General features: G+C 39.6%; 1 protein-coding gene across 3 annotated transcripts in view; it reads right to left on the bottom strand.

Moving 5' to 3' along the window:
- Positions 1-243: 243 nt before the first annotated feature.
- Positions 244-15,608, bottom strand: part of waca (WW domain containing adaptor with coiled-coil a) — a 59,016-nt gene continuing 43,651 nt past the window's right edge. For 2 of the 3 annotated variants that reach the window (XM_042346864.1, XM_042346866.1), the window contains 3 exons: positions 12,570-12,759; positions 2,560-2,687; positions 244-1,699 (listed from right to left, as the gene is read on the bottom strand). In XM_042346864.1, coding sequence (XP_042202798.1) covers positions 1,630-1,699; positions 2,560-2,687; positions 12,570-12,759 — 388 coding nt within the window. In that variant the 3' untranslated portion in view covers positions 244-1,629. The remainder of the gene's footprint in view (positions 1,700-2,559; positions 2,688-12,569; positions 12,760-15,608) is intronic. The other variant, XM_042346865.1, reaches the window with a different exon arrangement.

Here is a 15,608-nt window from a genome sequence, read left to right as displayed (position 1 = left end):
ATTAAAAAGGTCATGAACCTGTGACCATATTCAGAGAAGTTATCAAAAAATAAAACTACAAATTGAATCAAAATATTGTAGAGCAGTAAATCTGTTTCTCAAAAGGCTCCTTGGAATTTTACCATTAAAATATTTACCTAATCTAAAACCTTTTTTTTTATTAATGGGACAAAACCATTCAGAAATAAGCAAAATTATTTGACAAATCCAGTTAAACCTACACATGAAAGAAAAGTGAACGTGTCCGGTGGTAGCATAGTTTTATTTTTTTATACACTTTAGGAAACAATATACAAAGCTGAGCTCTTCCATCATCTTCAGATGACGGTGATATGCTCAAATTACAGATCTAGCGCACTGTGATGGCAAAAGAACAGCAGTCAGCACCTTACTTGCACAGTTATAGCTACAACACAAACATCCTTCAAATTAAATGTGTCATTATAGCATACAGGTAAACCAAGACTTTACACAAGCCAATTACAGGCAAGAAATCCAAAATCCTTGTTGAAATTTTTGTTTTATTCGCTGAATCACTTACAAAAGAAAAAAAAAGTTCTTCTGTCAAACATATTTGCACAAAATGTTCTCTTCTTGAGATCTAGGGTTCTATACAAAGAAAAACAAGCATCCAACAAGGATTACTCCCAATCAGGCTTTGCCAGAGCAGTTCAGCTTCCTATATGCAGCAGCTGAATAAAAAGAAGGGTACCCAGTGCTTTAAACAACAAAAGTTTATTATAATTACATACATCTTTTCATTGACTGACCAGCTTTCCTCCATTGTCAACTATGTTAGCAAACAACATTGGGCTTCTGCCACTATTTTTTGAATGGGCTTCAGCCGCTAAATAAATACACACATGCCCTGTAGCAAAATTTCTGCTCCCGTTCTTTTTTTAAAAAAAACAGGGCATAAATGCAAATACACAGCAATTAGGTATGCATACAAGAAGTGGTTTGTACTGTACCCACTGCAACAATCTGCTTTTTTTTCATACAACAGCACATCACTTATAAACTGCTGTACAGAGGAATGAAAAGTTGGTGAACCCAAAGTGCTTGGCCACAATGCCTTAAGAAAAAAAATTATAATTGCCTTGCAATGAAGAAAGCTGTCTGCAGAGTTGATCCTGACTGGGTCTGTGGAATCTGAAGGTGCTCCATGCTAATTTGTACATTGACCATACTGTTCCAGTTGTTGCAGCCTGTGGTGCACACTGGCTCGTGCCAGTATTCTAGGAATTGTGTATCACTGAATGATGAAAATTACCAAAGCTAGTTTGCAGACAAGTTAACATGTAAAAGGCTAGGTATTTAGCCACCTCAGCATTGATTAGTTCAGATGTCAAAGCTCTGATACACATGGCTTCCCATGGCTTCACTCTACAAAACATATTTACAACGTGAAGATTACATCTACAAGAAATCTACATTTCAAGGGTTTACAAATCAAGCACGTGTCTCCCCTGAATCAGAATCCTCCTTTTACCCCATCCCTCCCATTCATCTCCCTTGCCCAGCCCCAAGGTCCAAAGCCTTCTTAAACGTAGCTCAAATTTTATTTTTAAGACTGGGCAAACGTTTACAGTCCCTGGCTTTAAACCATGTGCAATTTCTTCCCAAGTCTCACACCATGAAGGAATTTTGATTCTTCAGTTTTTCAAGTTCTTTAATTTGTTGTCTCAAAAACAGTATCCTGCAAAAAAAAAGGGGGATGGAGAAACAGATAAGTTACCACATTAAGACGGCATTTGCAGTAAATAAGTGGAAAACATCAGCAAAAGTGTCATATAGTTTTTTGAATGATAAGCTGCTACGTGCAGTTGTAACAAACAAGAGATGAACGGATTTTTACAAAACAAGATGTAGCGCATTCAAGACTATGAACAGAACAGATTTAAAGTATTTGACGTGTGGTTGGAGAATATCCACTTTTCTCCTCAGAACATTCATTCATTTCAATGTCTGTAAACCATAAGACACAGGTAGTCTGGTAAAATTTGCAGTAGTTAACATGAGCCAGCAGCTCACCAATGTCCAACCATCCTCTTAGCAATGCCTGTAATTGTGTTCTTTTTCAAGAAATAGTACAGCTAATATGCTCATGTTAAAAAACAACACACCAACAACAACGCCCAGGACTAGAAGCAAGCTTTTCTTCGCAATCTTCTGAGCTCTTTTGCTATACTAAAAAAACAGACCCAACCCCCAACCAATGGAAGGAGAGTCCAATTTAAACTTGACAGTCTGCTGTAGGAGGTAGGCCTCCTTCATTTCTCAACTTCTGTTGGTGAAACCAATACAAAATACATCATCTGAGGTTTCACCAGCAGACGTTCATGTGGCTTCACCAGCAGACGTTATTTCTCCAAATACGGATTCAAACATGTATTCTGAAGATCTTTAGTGTAAAATATGATTCCACTTTGCTACACTGACATCAAAGACACAACGGACAAAAGCAAAGCATCTTCCATGCGGCTACCTGGCCGTGGATTCTACAAATGGCTGCAAAAGTTGCAGAAAGGTTCACAGGTGTCCAAATGAGTCACTTACCTTTGCTCACGCAAGGTTGCTTGAATTTCACATACTCGAACCAAAGACCTTAAATTTTTAAGCTCAGTACAAATTTCAGATATGTGAATGCTTCCCATGTTGTGGGCTTCTTCTCGCAATCGCGATGCCTGTAAATTTGATTTGAAAATAAAGTTGAGCGTTTGAAAAAGTGAATATCAATGATCAGCAATTTTTGGAAACTTAAAAAATGTTTACATACCATGTCAAAAACACCCTTTATTTCAAACTTTAGTTATGAAGCTATAAAGTGTATCCATAACTTTCACAAATATGAGAACTCTTTCAGGAGGTTGCAAACTCCTCCTCAACCTCTATATGAAAGCAAATACTCTGCACTCTTCTGAAAACTGGAAAATGATGGTTGGCCTTGTGCATTTTAACAAAAGCTTTTATGGAATTAAATGTGTGAAGCACTCTGGGACATTACCTTACACGAACGGCCCTATATGAATGAAGTGAAGTGATTGTTGGTGGTAGGTCATCTCAATCAATATAAGTTGATCGAAGGAATGTTCCAATTGATAAGATTTGTGAAAAGCAAAGCTATTACATAAGAACATATGAATTAGGAGCAGGAGTAGGCCATTCGGCCCCTCGAGCCTGCCCCGCCATTCAATAAGATCATGGCTGATCTTCTGACCTAACTCTAATTACCTGCCCTATCCCCATATCCCCTAATCCCTCTATTTTTTAAAAAAATCTATCAGTCTCAGCCTTGAAGATGTTCAAGGACTGAGCATCTACAGCCTTCTGGAGTAGTGAATTTCATAAATTCACTACCCTCTGAGTGAAGAAATGTTTCCTCAACTCTGTTCTAAAAGGCTGATCCTTAATTTTAAGACTGTGACCCCTGGTTATAGATTCTCCTTCCAGGGGAAACAGACCCTCAGTGCCTACTTTATCAGCCCTTTAAGAATCTTGTTTCAATAAGATCTCCCCTAATTCTTCTGTACTCTAGAGAATATAGCCCTAGTTTATTCAGCCTATCCTCATAGATCAGTCCCCTCATCCCAGGAACTAACCGAGTGAATCTACGCTGCACCCCCTCTAAGGCAAGTATGTCCTTTTTTAAATAAGGAGACCAAAACTGCACACAATACTCTTGGTGTGGTCTCACCAAGGCCCTGTACAGTTGCAGCAAGACTTCCCTACTCTTGTACTCTAAACCCTTTGCAATGAACGCTAACATGCCGTTCGCCTTCTTAGTTGCTTGCAGCACCTGCAAACTAACGTTTTGAGACTGATGTACAAGGACACCCAAATCCCTCTGCACTCTAACACTATCTAATCTCTCCCCCTCTAGAAAATAACCTGTTTTTCTATTTTTTCTACCTAGGTGAATAACTTCACACTTCCCCACATTAAATTCCACCTGCCACCTATTCGCCCACTCCCCTAGCCTATCTATATCCCATTGCAATCTTTTTCCATCATCCTCAGAGCTTACTCTCCCACCTGGTTTAGTGTCATCCGCGAATTTAGATACGTTACATTCAATGTCCTCATCTAGATCAAAGAATTATTAAAGGATATAAAGGTGGAAAAATGAGAATAAAAGATCTGCAAGCTTGACAAAAGGTGGATACAACATATAATAATAATCCTTGCATTTGACATAATGCTTTTCACGTCTTCTAGACGTCTCAAAGTGCTTCACAGAATATATTGTAAAATGAATTGACTTGACTGTATATTTGTGGACAAAACGCAGCAGCCAATCGGCTAACAACAAGGTTCTTACTTATTGCTAGGTAAAGACAGGCATGAATTTTTTGGGGGAGAGGGGGGAGCGGTTTTGGGGATTATCATCCCCGGAAAAATGACTAACAACCAGGTTCCTACTTACTGCTAGATAAACAGGGGAATGTGGAGTAAGGAAACTTGCCCAACATTTCGATCTGCCTAGGAATCAAATCCAGATCTCTTGCTTGCGAGGTGAGTCCTCTAACCACTGATGTATAAGACTCAAAGAAAGCATCAAACAGGTTTTGCCAATTTACTTTACTCCGTTCCCAAACCACGTAAAATCTACCCTATTTTGGATTTCAACCCCCCATTCCTTGGACGAAAATGTTTATATGCCGATTCCCAAAGTAAATCAAGCAAACGCTTCAAAATATTTTATCCTTTTACTCAAACCACGTCCAGTCAAATTTCTCCTGCTTCCCCCATTATCCCATAGGATAGTAATTCATCTTAGGCTATACCCATTCCTCCAACCTCCAATATCATTTTCAAGCAGATATTTATCCAATTTTTTAAAAAATCGACCAATAGAAAATATTTACTATTTTTCTTGTAAGCACACACGTGCCTCTCAGTAGGAAAGGAATGGGTGCTTGAATGCCTTCTCATCTCTATTTGCGTTTGAGGCTCTTTAAATTTGAAATCTAGTGCTCGTTATACTAAATAAATAAAATAGCATGATCACAACTGTGTTTGCATCAGCTAATGGTCATTATTTTAAAGACTTGGATCATGAAGGCAATCTTTGTGAAAAAAAATGTTATAGAGAAGTGCACCAAGCTGATTTCACGGAGGTTATGCTGCTTCGGATAATTCAGGACTGAACAGGCCTCATTCAATGGAAGGAAGAGAAATTCAGTAACACCAGCACAAGAACTGATTTCTTCCTTTAATTCCTAAGTCATTAGTAGAGGTTTCACAGAGCCACAAGATCTTAATTATGGTCAAGATGGCTGTTGTTAACTATGATCAGAATATCTTAATTATGGCCTTGAAAGAATGCCTTTTGAATAACCAAACTGGTGAGAGGTAGATTCTTGGTGCCAGCTCATATATTGGGGCATTTGTTTGCAATAAGAGATACTGGTGTCACAAAACACAATACTCCCAACTGGAATTGCATTGGATATTACTGGTAATCAGAAGAGTGCCACACCAAGCTTTGGGAACTCCACACAGATACAAACTACAATAGATAAAATCTAGTTCCAATAATGTTGCAGTGGAATTTGTGAATGCCACTTTTTTTTACTCCGTTTCCATCGCTTTGCTTGAGAAGCAAGACTTCTCAGGTGTTCCATTGTTTCATTCCCAATCTGGTCATGTTATTTGGCTGGGAACCTTTTCTGATCTTGCTAGGTGTCTGACCATCATTGTGCTTGAATATCATGCATCGCATCTATATATAGAAATTTCAATACAATAGGAATAGACCATAGACACTTCACTTCTGTTGGATACATTTGAACTAAAATGATTGGCAAAATAAGTCAACATTCAGTTTATTTTGTTTACCCCTCTTCATATCTTTAGAAGTCAACAAGTCTCTTTCAACTTTCCTCTTGGCACACTCCATCACATACACAGAATACATCTGCCTAATATTTTACTTTCAAGTTGCATTCATTACCATGATTCAAATTAGTTTACTGTCACCTGGAAATTTAACAACGTAGATATGTGGAATCTATCAATCCAAGTGTTGCCATAATATAATGCTCACATGTTCCCAGCCTGGACTCCGTAAATACCTGATTCATAAGTTCCCCCATACCAAATAAAGTATTCTAGGGGAGTCCAGAAGGATCAAGATATTTGCAATCTGATTGAATGAGGGTGAATAGAAAACTGCCTCCAATGTCTCCTTTCAGGCCTCAACAACAACAAGAAGATTACATTTGTATAGCGCCTTTCAAGTCGGGAGGACGTCCCAAGGCGCTGGATAGTGTACAGCATTTCAGACCCGAGCTCGGGTCGGGGGGTGGGGGGTGGGGAGGGGAAGGGGGGTGGCTGATGGCATGGTTGAAGAGGACGGTTTTGAGGTGGGACTTGAAGGAGGCTAAGGAGGGGGCGAGGCGGAGTGATCGGGGGATGGAATTCCAGAGGTTGGGGGCAGAGTGGCTGAAGGCTCTCCCGAGAATGGTGGGCCGGGTGGGTCGGGGGTCGTGGAGCAGGCCGGAGCCAGTTGAGCGGAGGGAACCAATGTGTTGGTAGGGGGTTAGGAGGTCGCAGAGGTAGGGTGGGGCGAGACCATTGAGGGCTTTGTAAGTGAGGACCAGGATCTTGAACTGAATCTCTGAAGGACAGGGAACCAATGGAGTCGGGTGAGAATGGGGGAGATGGGGTCACGGAGTTTGGTGCGGGAGAGGACACGGGCTGCAGAGTTCTGGATTATCTGCAGCCTGTGGAGGGAGGAGTTGGGAAGGCCGACAAGCAGGGAGTTTGCATAGTCGAGCCTGGAGGTGATGAAGGCATGAACAAGAGTTTCAGTGGCCTTAGGGGTGAGGTAGTGACGGAGTCAGGCAATGTTACGGAGGTGAGGGAAGGCAGAGCGGGTCATGGCTTGGATGTGGGGAAGAAAAGACAGTTGAGGGTCGAACAAGACACCTCGGTTCCTGACTGGCTGGTGAGTTGAAATGTGCAACCATGGAGGTTGATGGTGCCAGAGCCTGAGGTGCTGAGGCACTGGCTCGAGCCAATCAGGAGGGCCTCAGTCTCGTTCACATTCAATTGTAGGAAATTTGCCCTCATCCAGGACTTGATGTCCGACAGGCAGTCTGTCAGGACAGCACTGGACCTGGAGTTGAGGGTGGAGGCAGAAAGATAGAGTTGTGTGTCATCCACATACATGTGGAAGATGACCCCATGTCTGCGGATGATGTCACCAAGGGGGAGCATGTAGATATTAAAGAGGAGAGGACCAAGGACAGAGCCCTGGGGATCGCCAGACGTGACAGTGCGGGGGCTGGAGGAGAAACCGTTAGAGGCAACAAAGTGGAGACGGTGAGAGAGATGCATTAAGTTATGATGTATTAATTTTAACAAACTGCTATCCTTTTCTCCAAGAATGCAGTCTCTGGATTAAGTTACGAGTTTCACAAACCTGTCCAGGAAAGTATTAAGTTAAGATATGGCAACAATGAAGCCAGGAAGCAGCACTAATCAGAGCACTTAATTGAAAAAAATAAAACTACAACAGTCAACCCGTATAACCATGTAAAAATATAACAAGGCCTCCAAAGTACAAGGTACTCAATAATAATAATCTTTGCATTTGGTACAGCGCCCTATCACGTCTTCCAGATGTCTCAAAGCGCTTCACAGAATATAGTGTAAAGTGAATTGACTGCAATATTATGTGGGCAAAACGCAGCAATTCACGTTAATCATCGTAAATAGTGTGGAACATCTCCCTTGGGTACAGTGATTGAATTGCTAAAAATGATAGGAGAAAAACGGGTGCAATATCTAAAGGAGGCCTTGTATGACTGGTAGCCGGGGAAAACTGCATTCAGAGAATATTTATCATGGAGGCAGAGTAAAGTTTATAATTAAGAGGAATTAATCCATACAATAATAATCCTTGCATTTTGATATCACATCTTCGACACATCTCAAAGCGCTTCCCCGAATATACTGTTAAGTGGATTGACTGTATATTTTGTGGATGAGACGCAGCAGTCAATTGCGCACAGCAGTGTGCCACAAACAGTCGTGGATTGAGTCACCAAATTTTTATTAATTTTATATGTCACACACACATATGTATGCACAACTATAAACAAACTGCAGTTTTCAAATTTACTATCGACAAGCCCAGAACCATAATTTAATCCTTGTTGAGAGGAGCCTGTAAGCAACTTTGCCCAAAATTTTCTTTATATTATACAAAGAATTTTAGCTTACTTATCAATTTGTTTCCATGTCATAAAACTACACATGGTCAATCTGAACACTGATTCAGTATGTAGTCTTTGCAAAATGCAATACCAAAACACATAAAGACCACATTTCCACAACAAGGCTACTATATCTTCACTTAAAGACATTGTTGCAGAAAATATTTTTATTGAGGATGATACAAAACCACGTAAAGTTTGTAAAGTACTGAATATGTATATTATAGAAGTGTGCTATCCAGTGTAAATGGGTGAGCAGCAAAGTAAGATCCTATAAGAGGCTATATTTAGAGTACTGTGTACACTTCTGGTCGCCCAGATACAAAAAATCCCTCCAAACCAAAAACAATAATAAAATTGGTCATTTTCAATCTACGACTCTTTGTGGAACATTGCTGTGTGCAATTGGCTGCCGCGTTCGCCCACAAATATAGTCAATTCACTTTACAGTGTGTTCTGTGAAGCGCTTTGGGACGTCCTCCCGACATGAAAAGCGCTATATCAAATGCAAGGATTATTATTGTTATAAGATCAGAAGTAGCTAATACAGCTGAACCTACAAGTTATTTTGGCACTCTAAACAAACATTTTGTCATTTGCAGTCCTCTCATATTCCACCAGATGTCAGACTGCTGCAAGAGAAGCATTCTGTGATGGCATTGAGCTACACATTTGGTGTTTTTAAACTTGAAATATTTATTTTACTTAGTAAAACCTTAAAATCAATCCAGGAATTAGAATTTTTTTTAAAATAATTTCAATTACATCTCAAATGACATTTCAAGTTCACAAATTAGAGTATAAAATTGTTGGTCAAATTCAGTTTATTTTATCATGAAATTCATCACATTCTATTATTTTGTCAATTTTCTCTCTCACAGACAGGCAAAGGATAATGGAAATCTGGAACTCTCTACCTGAAAAGGGGTGTGGTGTTGCTGGGTCCATTCAAATTTTCAAGACTGAAGTGGACAGATATTTGTTAGGTCAGGGTATCAAGGGATATGGGGCAAAGGCAAAATTAGAGTTGAGCTCCAGATCAGCCATGATCTTATAGAATGGCGGAACAGGCTTGAGGAGCTAATTGGCCCTATTCTCACTTAATGTCTAAAAACACACACAGTTGGAGCACTGAAGATAACATGTAACACAGGAACATTTGAGCCAAATGCAGGGTTAGTAATTAATAGTTAATTCTTCACAGCTATTTTTCAGCAATTTGTGAACTTTGCTAATCTTCTTCAGAGTTGAGCACAACTCACACCTACAACTTTATAGTCAAATGGTTCTCCATTATATAGTAGATCCCCGTTTAAAGCGTTATTACCCATTATTCTAAACAGTTGCTAAATTTCTCTCATCATCAAGATAAATCCTGCATCCAATTAGGAACATCGACTTCCTGGACACAACCAGCTCTTAGTGGATACTTGATCTCAACTACCAATTTCTGAATAGAGCTGAACATGAATTTAATTTCTCAGGGCCTTTACTAAATTCTACAAAAGCTTGACAAATTCCTCTTCACTGTCACCTGGAGCAATACTAACCTCCTGAAACCTATTCCAATTACTTTTTTTCTACTAAAAAAATATGATTTCTATAACTGTGCAAGGACAGCACTCCACTTACCCTCTGATAAAAATGTGGGTTTTGTAAGCTGATGAAAGTGTGCGGCTGAGACCCCCCCCACCACCTCCCTCTCATCTTGGGCTGGTTTCTGTGTAACACGGAGACCTTGTTGCAAAGAACCAGCATGAACTGGACTAGTGCCACCTAGTGCAGGGATGGCGCAGTAGCAGAGTCAGGCGGCCGCATGACATGAGAAGGGTGTGTCGTGTGAAGGAAAGAGATAACTGCCATTTATACCAGGACAAGATAGATTGTCTGTGTAAGAGACTCGGAGACACAGAGAGGAAAGACTGTCTGTTTAAGAGACTCATAGACATCGAGGCAAAAGGAGGAGGGCAGATCAACAACGGACACAAAGTGGTTGCCATTCTCTCCCGGAGGAAGGACTGAATCTGGGTCCCCAGATGTATTAACTTTGGATTATTAAAACATTAACTCGTGTGTTACATTGTGAGGAACCCATATTACAGTTTCTAAGCCAATCATATTTCAACCTCTTCCGAAGCTCAGCTGAACATAACGCAATATAGTTTAATTCTTTTATAACTCAGTGATTTAGGTTCATAACTCAGAACCTTAGGTTATTGAGTGTGCAAATAAAATGGTTACTGGTCAGTGTTACCGGGTCATCAGGTCAGCGACCATGCCTTCCTGTGCCCATCTGTACAAGCAAATTACACAGGAGGATATCTCAAAGTGCTTCACAGAATTTACTGTGTATTATGTAGATGAAATTCAGTTACCCACCAGCAAAGTGCTTAAATTGCACCTCTATTTTAGGAAAGAAATCCTATTCCCAGAGACACAAGCATTGCAGTTAACAGTGGTTTTCTGGTGCCGAAACATCAAAAAGATGTTTGAAGGTTTGGTAGAATGTCAAAAAAAATCAATTTAGTTGATACAATCATAGCACAAGTTCCAATAGGCTGATCTGCAAGCCCTGAAACTAATTAACTTTTTCCAATATAAAGTGAAATAAATTTTAAAGTTGTCACTTTTTTTAAAAAAAGAAGCGCAATTAAATCACTAGTCATGTGTACAATTCTACAGATACCAATGGGGAAACCATTACAAAATTGTCTGAACATAATGTAATCGATTTGAAGAGGCTTTTTTCTTCTCCACTTGAAACCCAACCAATCACAACCTTATCGTAACATTTTATTGTCCACACATACTCCAGGCAGGTTTTTATCTGCTGAATGCCATTCCTGGTAAATGTTATACTTCAAATTTTTAAGCTGTTCCACGATTAGTAATTTTCACTTTGTGAGATTCTTAATATTCTTATATTCCTGATAAGACCACACAAACTATGAAGATGGAGACAACCCACATAACACTGCAAAAAATTGTGCAATTCCTCCTGACAAAAATGCACGTCAGGTTTTATTAAGTACAGACACAAAAACTTTTCTGCGGAACAATTTAAGATTCCATTGTGCTCTTCCTGCAGGTTTGCGTAAAGCATTTAATGGGGAATTATTTAAATATTTAAAAAGGAAAATATAAAAGGGTATAGGAAAAGGGCAAGAAAGTATGATTAAATAGTAGCTTTTTTTAAGAAGCCAGCAAACTCCGTCCTATCAGCTGAAAAATTCTATAATTGTAAGTATGAACAACATAATTTATGAATGATCCTGTTCAGTTATTTTGCAAAATTGACTGTTGCCAGATGATCACAAGCCACTTGCTCTGATACATAATCAGAAAACTCAATAACGAAGGTAACCCACTTTCCAACCAATAAACACTAAATATGGCAACTCTGAAAATTTGACCCCTTCAAAGCATTTAAGAGAATTTTCACGAAATGTCAGCAGATTCTAAACTGCGAGCCTTAATTTGCATATGCATGTATTAGTGTACAGATATTTTGATCAGTGGTCTGTTCTTTTGTGTTTACAATTAGAGATCTGATGAAGGTACAGCAGAGGGTTTAATGAAATAGACAGCAAAAGAGCACTTCACTGATTGGAGAGAAGAGGCGGTGGAATGAAAGAGAAATAGAGAGAGTGGGAGGGGAGGGAGGAGGAAGCCAAGAGAAAGAATGCCTGGTATTTTGCATGAGGAGTGATGGAAAAGAGAAAATGTCATGTGTGTAGATGAGAGGTCGCAGGGGGTGGATTAAGGGAGACATAAAAAGCTGAGAAGGACTAACATTGTGGGTGAGGGACGATGGGAAACAAAGGCTTGTTTCTTGTGTGAAGGACTGAGAGAGATAGAGGGGCCTTGTGATGTACTATAATAACCAAACTTTTGGTAAGCAATGTACATTGTATATTATTCTGTGCGATGAGCTGGTAGCTTCACTTTTTAAAAAAAACATTTACCTACTAAACACACAGTTACTACACTCAACACTATGTCCTGCCAAGTGCTTCGAGACATCCTCCAGACGTGAAAAGGCTCACGTCAGAAAAACAATTAACAAAACTTTAGTTAATACATCACTCCATATCATATAGTTGTCAGTCAACATGGAAACTTTTTGGGGGAGAAAAATGTTACATGGCGTGTGTTTTGATAGTTGTTATACATAAGTAGGTTATATTTAGATGATTAAATATCAATTCATAATGTAAATGGGAATACATGACCAAGCACATGGCAAAGAGTTCTAAAATATGTTCCAAGTCCCCAAAGATTAATTCTCCCACTATAGCCAACACTGTTTCTAACTACTTCAATAGAAAATAGCTATTCACTTACTTGTTTTTCTGCATGATCAGCAGGCCAACCTTGAACATGTTTTATAAGATTTTCATTGAAGTGTGCTGCAAGTGTTGGCGTCAATGAACATGAAGAACGTGCAGATGTGGTTGGCTGTACTGAAGATGCACTTGAAGTTGCACTGCTACTAGCGATGTGATTTGGACTTGGCGATGGACTTCTCTGGCTGCTGGAAAAGTTTAAATAGTTACATTCACAAATGTTGGGCAGAAACTATACCTTTCACAATTACATTCTACAATTTATTTGGAAAAAGGCCATACATTTAGTCTCCTTGAGAACCGGGACTTCACATTCGGGCAATTAAAATTTCTTGGTCTTAACTTGTCAAAGAAAAAGTGAAATTAATTATGTTCTGTACATTTTAAAAATTACATTATTTCAAAAGTATACAAATTTGCTTATAATAGTGAACACATTCTGTTCACTATTATAAGCAAATTTTGAAAATTGGGACAAAGGATAGGTTGAAAAGTTACGATACTTGCTGATAGGGTAGAGAAAAGTACAAATTCTGTTTACATCACAGGGTACACATTTGATCTGTTTTCTGGACTCTGCTGAGTACTTGCATGCACAAATCTTCAGCTAATAAAGATCTCACCTATGTTTTAAGGACCCTCTCACTAAGTTATCCTTCTTATTTATCTTCATTGCTTTCTCTCTCCTCCTCAGACATATTCCTTCATTTTTATTGAGATATTTTGGCCTTATACTTGTTCTTATAAAGCCACAACATTCATTAACTTATTGGTTCTGCTATCACCCAGAGACCAATACCGTATAACAAGCCTTCGCTGATATCTGATGTTGGGTGTGCAACAGTTCTCACCCCTTTATGTAACTCGCAAAGTTTAGTAATGCAGAGTGTACTAGCTGGCCTCTGTTTTCAGTTCTATCTCTGTAAGTGCAAATCCCTACTCTTGTGGAACTTCACTATTTAAAGAAACACAATGACAGACTATTCCTGATTGGTTTACTGCCCATGCAATCGAGATGCTTTCCCCGGTGCCTTATCGCACTTCCACGCCACTGAGTCAGCAACTGCCTGTTTTGTGTATTTTCCTACCTCCCTTCTTAAGAATTTAACAGAGACTCGAAAACACTATTGAGAAGATACAACAGATTTTTATTAGCCCTAGATCATCCTTGCTTACTCTAAATGATAATAATATAAAACAAATGCAAACTTTAGAAACAGACAACTATCAACACCAAACTGTAATAAAATTAGCAGCACTTTAACTGAGGTTAGTAAATTAAAAAAGCATCTTGACATGGAGGCAGTCCCTCTCAACTCGGCACACACCTAGATGGTGACCAAAAGCTAGCGACCATGAGTCCTCTCCTTATATAGGCATCTGGCTCCTCCCTTTAAATGAAGTATCAGCGTTTTTTTTTATCGCGCTAAGTATCACCCTGTCTTGTCTACCCCACAAAGTGTTTTTTCTTACTCAAGACAGTTTTTAGACTTTGTCACCAAAGCTGTCCGAACTATTCTAAATAAAAGCAGTTTGTCAGGTTTAAAACGCAAACCTTAATGCAACTTAGCGTCAGGTTCGATCCCCAGCTTTCCTTTCTGTTCACTGACCAGGATCGCTTTTTTCCACCTCTGCCACATTGTTCACCTCCATCCGTACCTCACAACCAACACAACCAAAATCCTTGTCCAAGCCTTTGTCACTTCCCAGCTGGACTATTCCAATCCCCTCCTCGCTGGTCTCCCCAAATCCACTATATACAAAACCCAATTAATTCAAAACTCAGCCGGGTTACTCACCCGCACAAAACTCTGTACCCCAATTACACCAGTGCTCGCCAGGCTCCACTGGCTTCCAATACCGAACAAATCGATTTCAATACCCCTTCACTCGTTTTCAAATCCCTTCATGCCTCACACCTCCCTACCAATCCAACCTCCTTACCCGCCACTCCACCACCCGCTGCCTCTATTCAGCTGGCTGTGGCCTCCTATTTGTTCCTCGTCCCCTCCATCGTTGGCCATGCCTTCAGCCACTACGCCCTGAAACTCTGGCACTCTCTCCCTTCGCCCTGCCCTCCCTACCCACTTTCAAATCCCACCTAAAGACCTTCCTTTTTGATCTTGTTTACAGTCATCTCCCCACTCCCGCTCCACTTGGGTCATTGTCAAGGACTCCGGGACCCTACCCTGCGTGAAGGGCGCTGTATAAAAGCAAGTTGTTGAAGCATCGAAGGATCTTTACTGTTCACCTAAAACACAGGTAAACAGCATCTTGTGCATGCTCATGTGAAAGATGGGCTCCTCCAATAATGCAGCAATCCCTCAATACTACAAAGACAAGATAAAATACAAGATAAACTTCAAATGTAGAGCTTGAACAACTTCTGACCCAGAGGCAAGATTGTTATATATTAATCCAAACTGACATTTGAAAGATTCTAATCTTCTGATTTAACAAAAAGGAGGGCAGTCATAACTAACATTTCCTCAAGTGGGCTCTGGATGATCATCCAGAAATTGCTGCAGGTTAATAGAACCACTCAAGACTTATTCAGGATGCAACTCGGAATCATAAACCAAGGATCAAGAGATGAAAAGTGAGGTATTAAAAGTAATGCAGCTGGCCTAATCCTAAGGTTTCTTTAAAAATCATAGTCGATGGGGTGGGGGTAAGGAAAGCAATGGATTTACAACCCTTGGTGGAATTCCTTCTCTTATCCGTTTCTCCAAACACATGAAAAGAAAGTTTCACATTATATCAAAACAGTGTAAAGTGAGAACATATCTGCAGATTTCTCTTCAGTACAAAAGTGAAATTTTATGAAAAAAAAGTAATACTGTTGAAACACTGGTAGAGAACAGAAGTGGTAAGTCAACCATAACAATATTTGGGAAAACAAAATACAGGCTCACTTAGCCTACTAAGAAAGCAAAATAAAATGGAACTTCAACAAATGACATCAACTCTGTTGAAACAAGTTTGTGCTTTACTCAAAAAAGGGCATCATCATAAAGCATTCCTTGTGGAAAAGGTG

Source organism: Callorhinchus milii, unplaced genomic scaffold, assembly GCF_018977255.1.
Source record: "Callorhinchus milii isolate IMCB2004 unplaced genomic scaffold, IMCB_Cmil_1.0 Scaffold2, whole genome shotgun sequence".
In the NCBI taxonomy this organism is placed as follows: domain Eukaryota; kingdom Metazoa; phylum Chordata; class Chondrichthyes; order Chimaeriformes; family Callorhinchidae; genus Callorhinchus; species Callorhinchus milii.
Note: the sequence above shows the minus strand (reverse complement) of the source record. Positions and strands in the feature narration are given on the sequence as shown.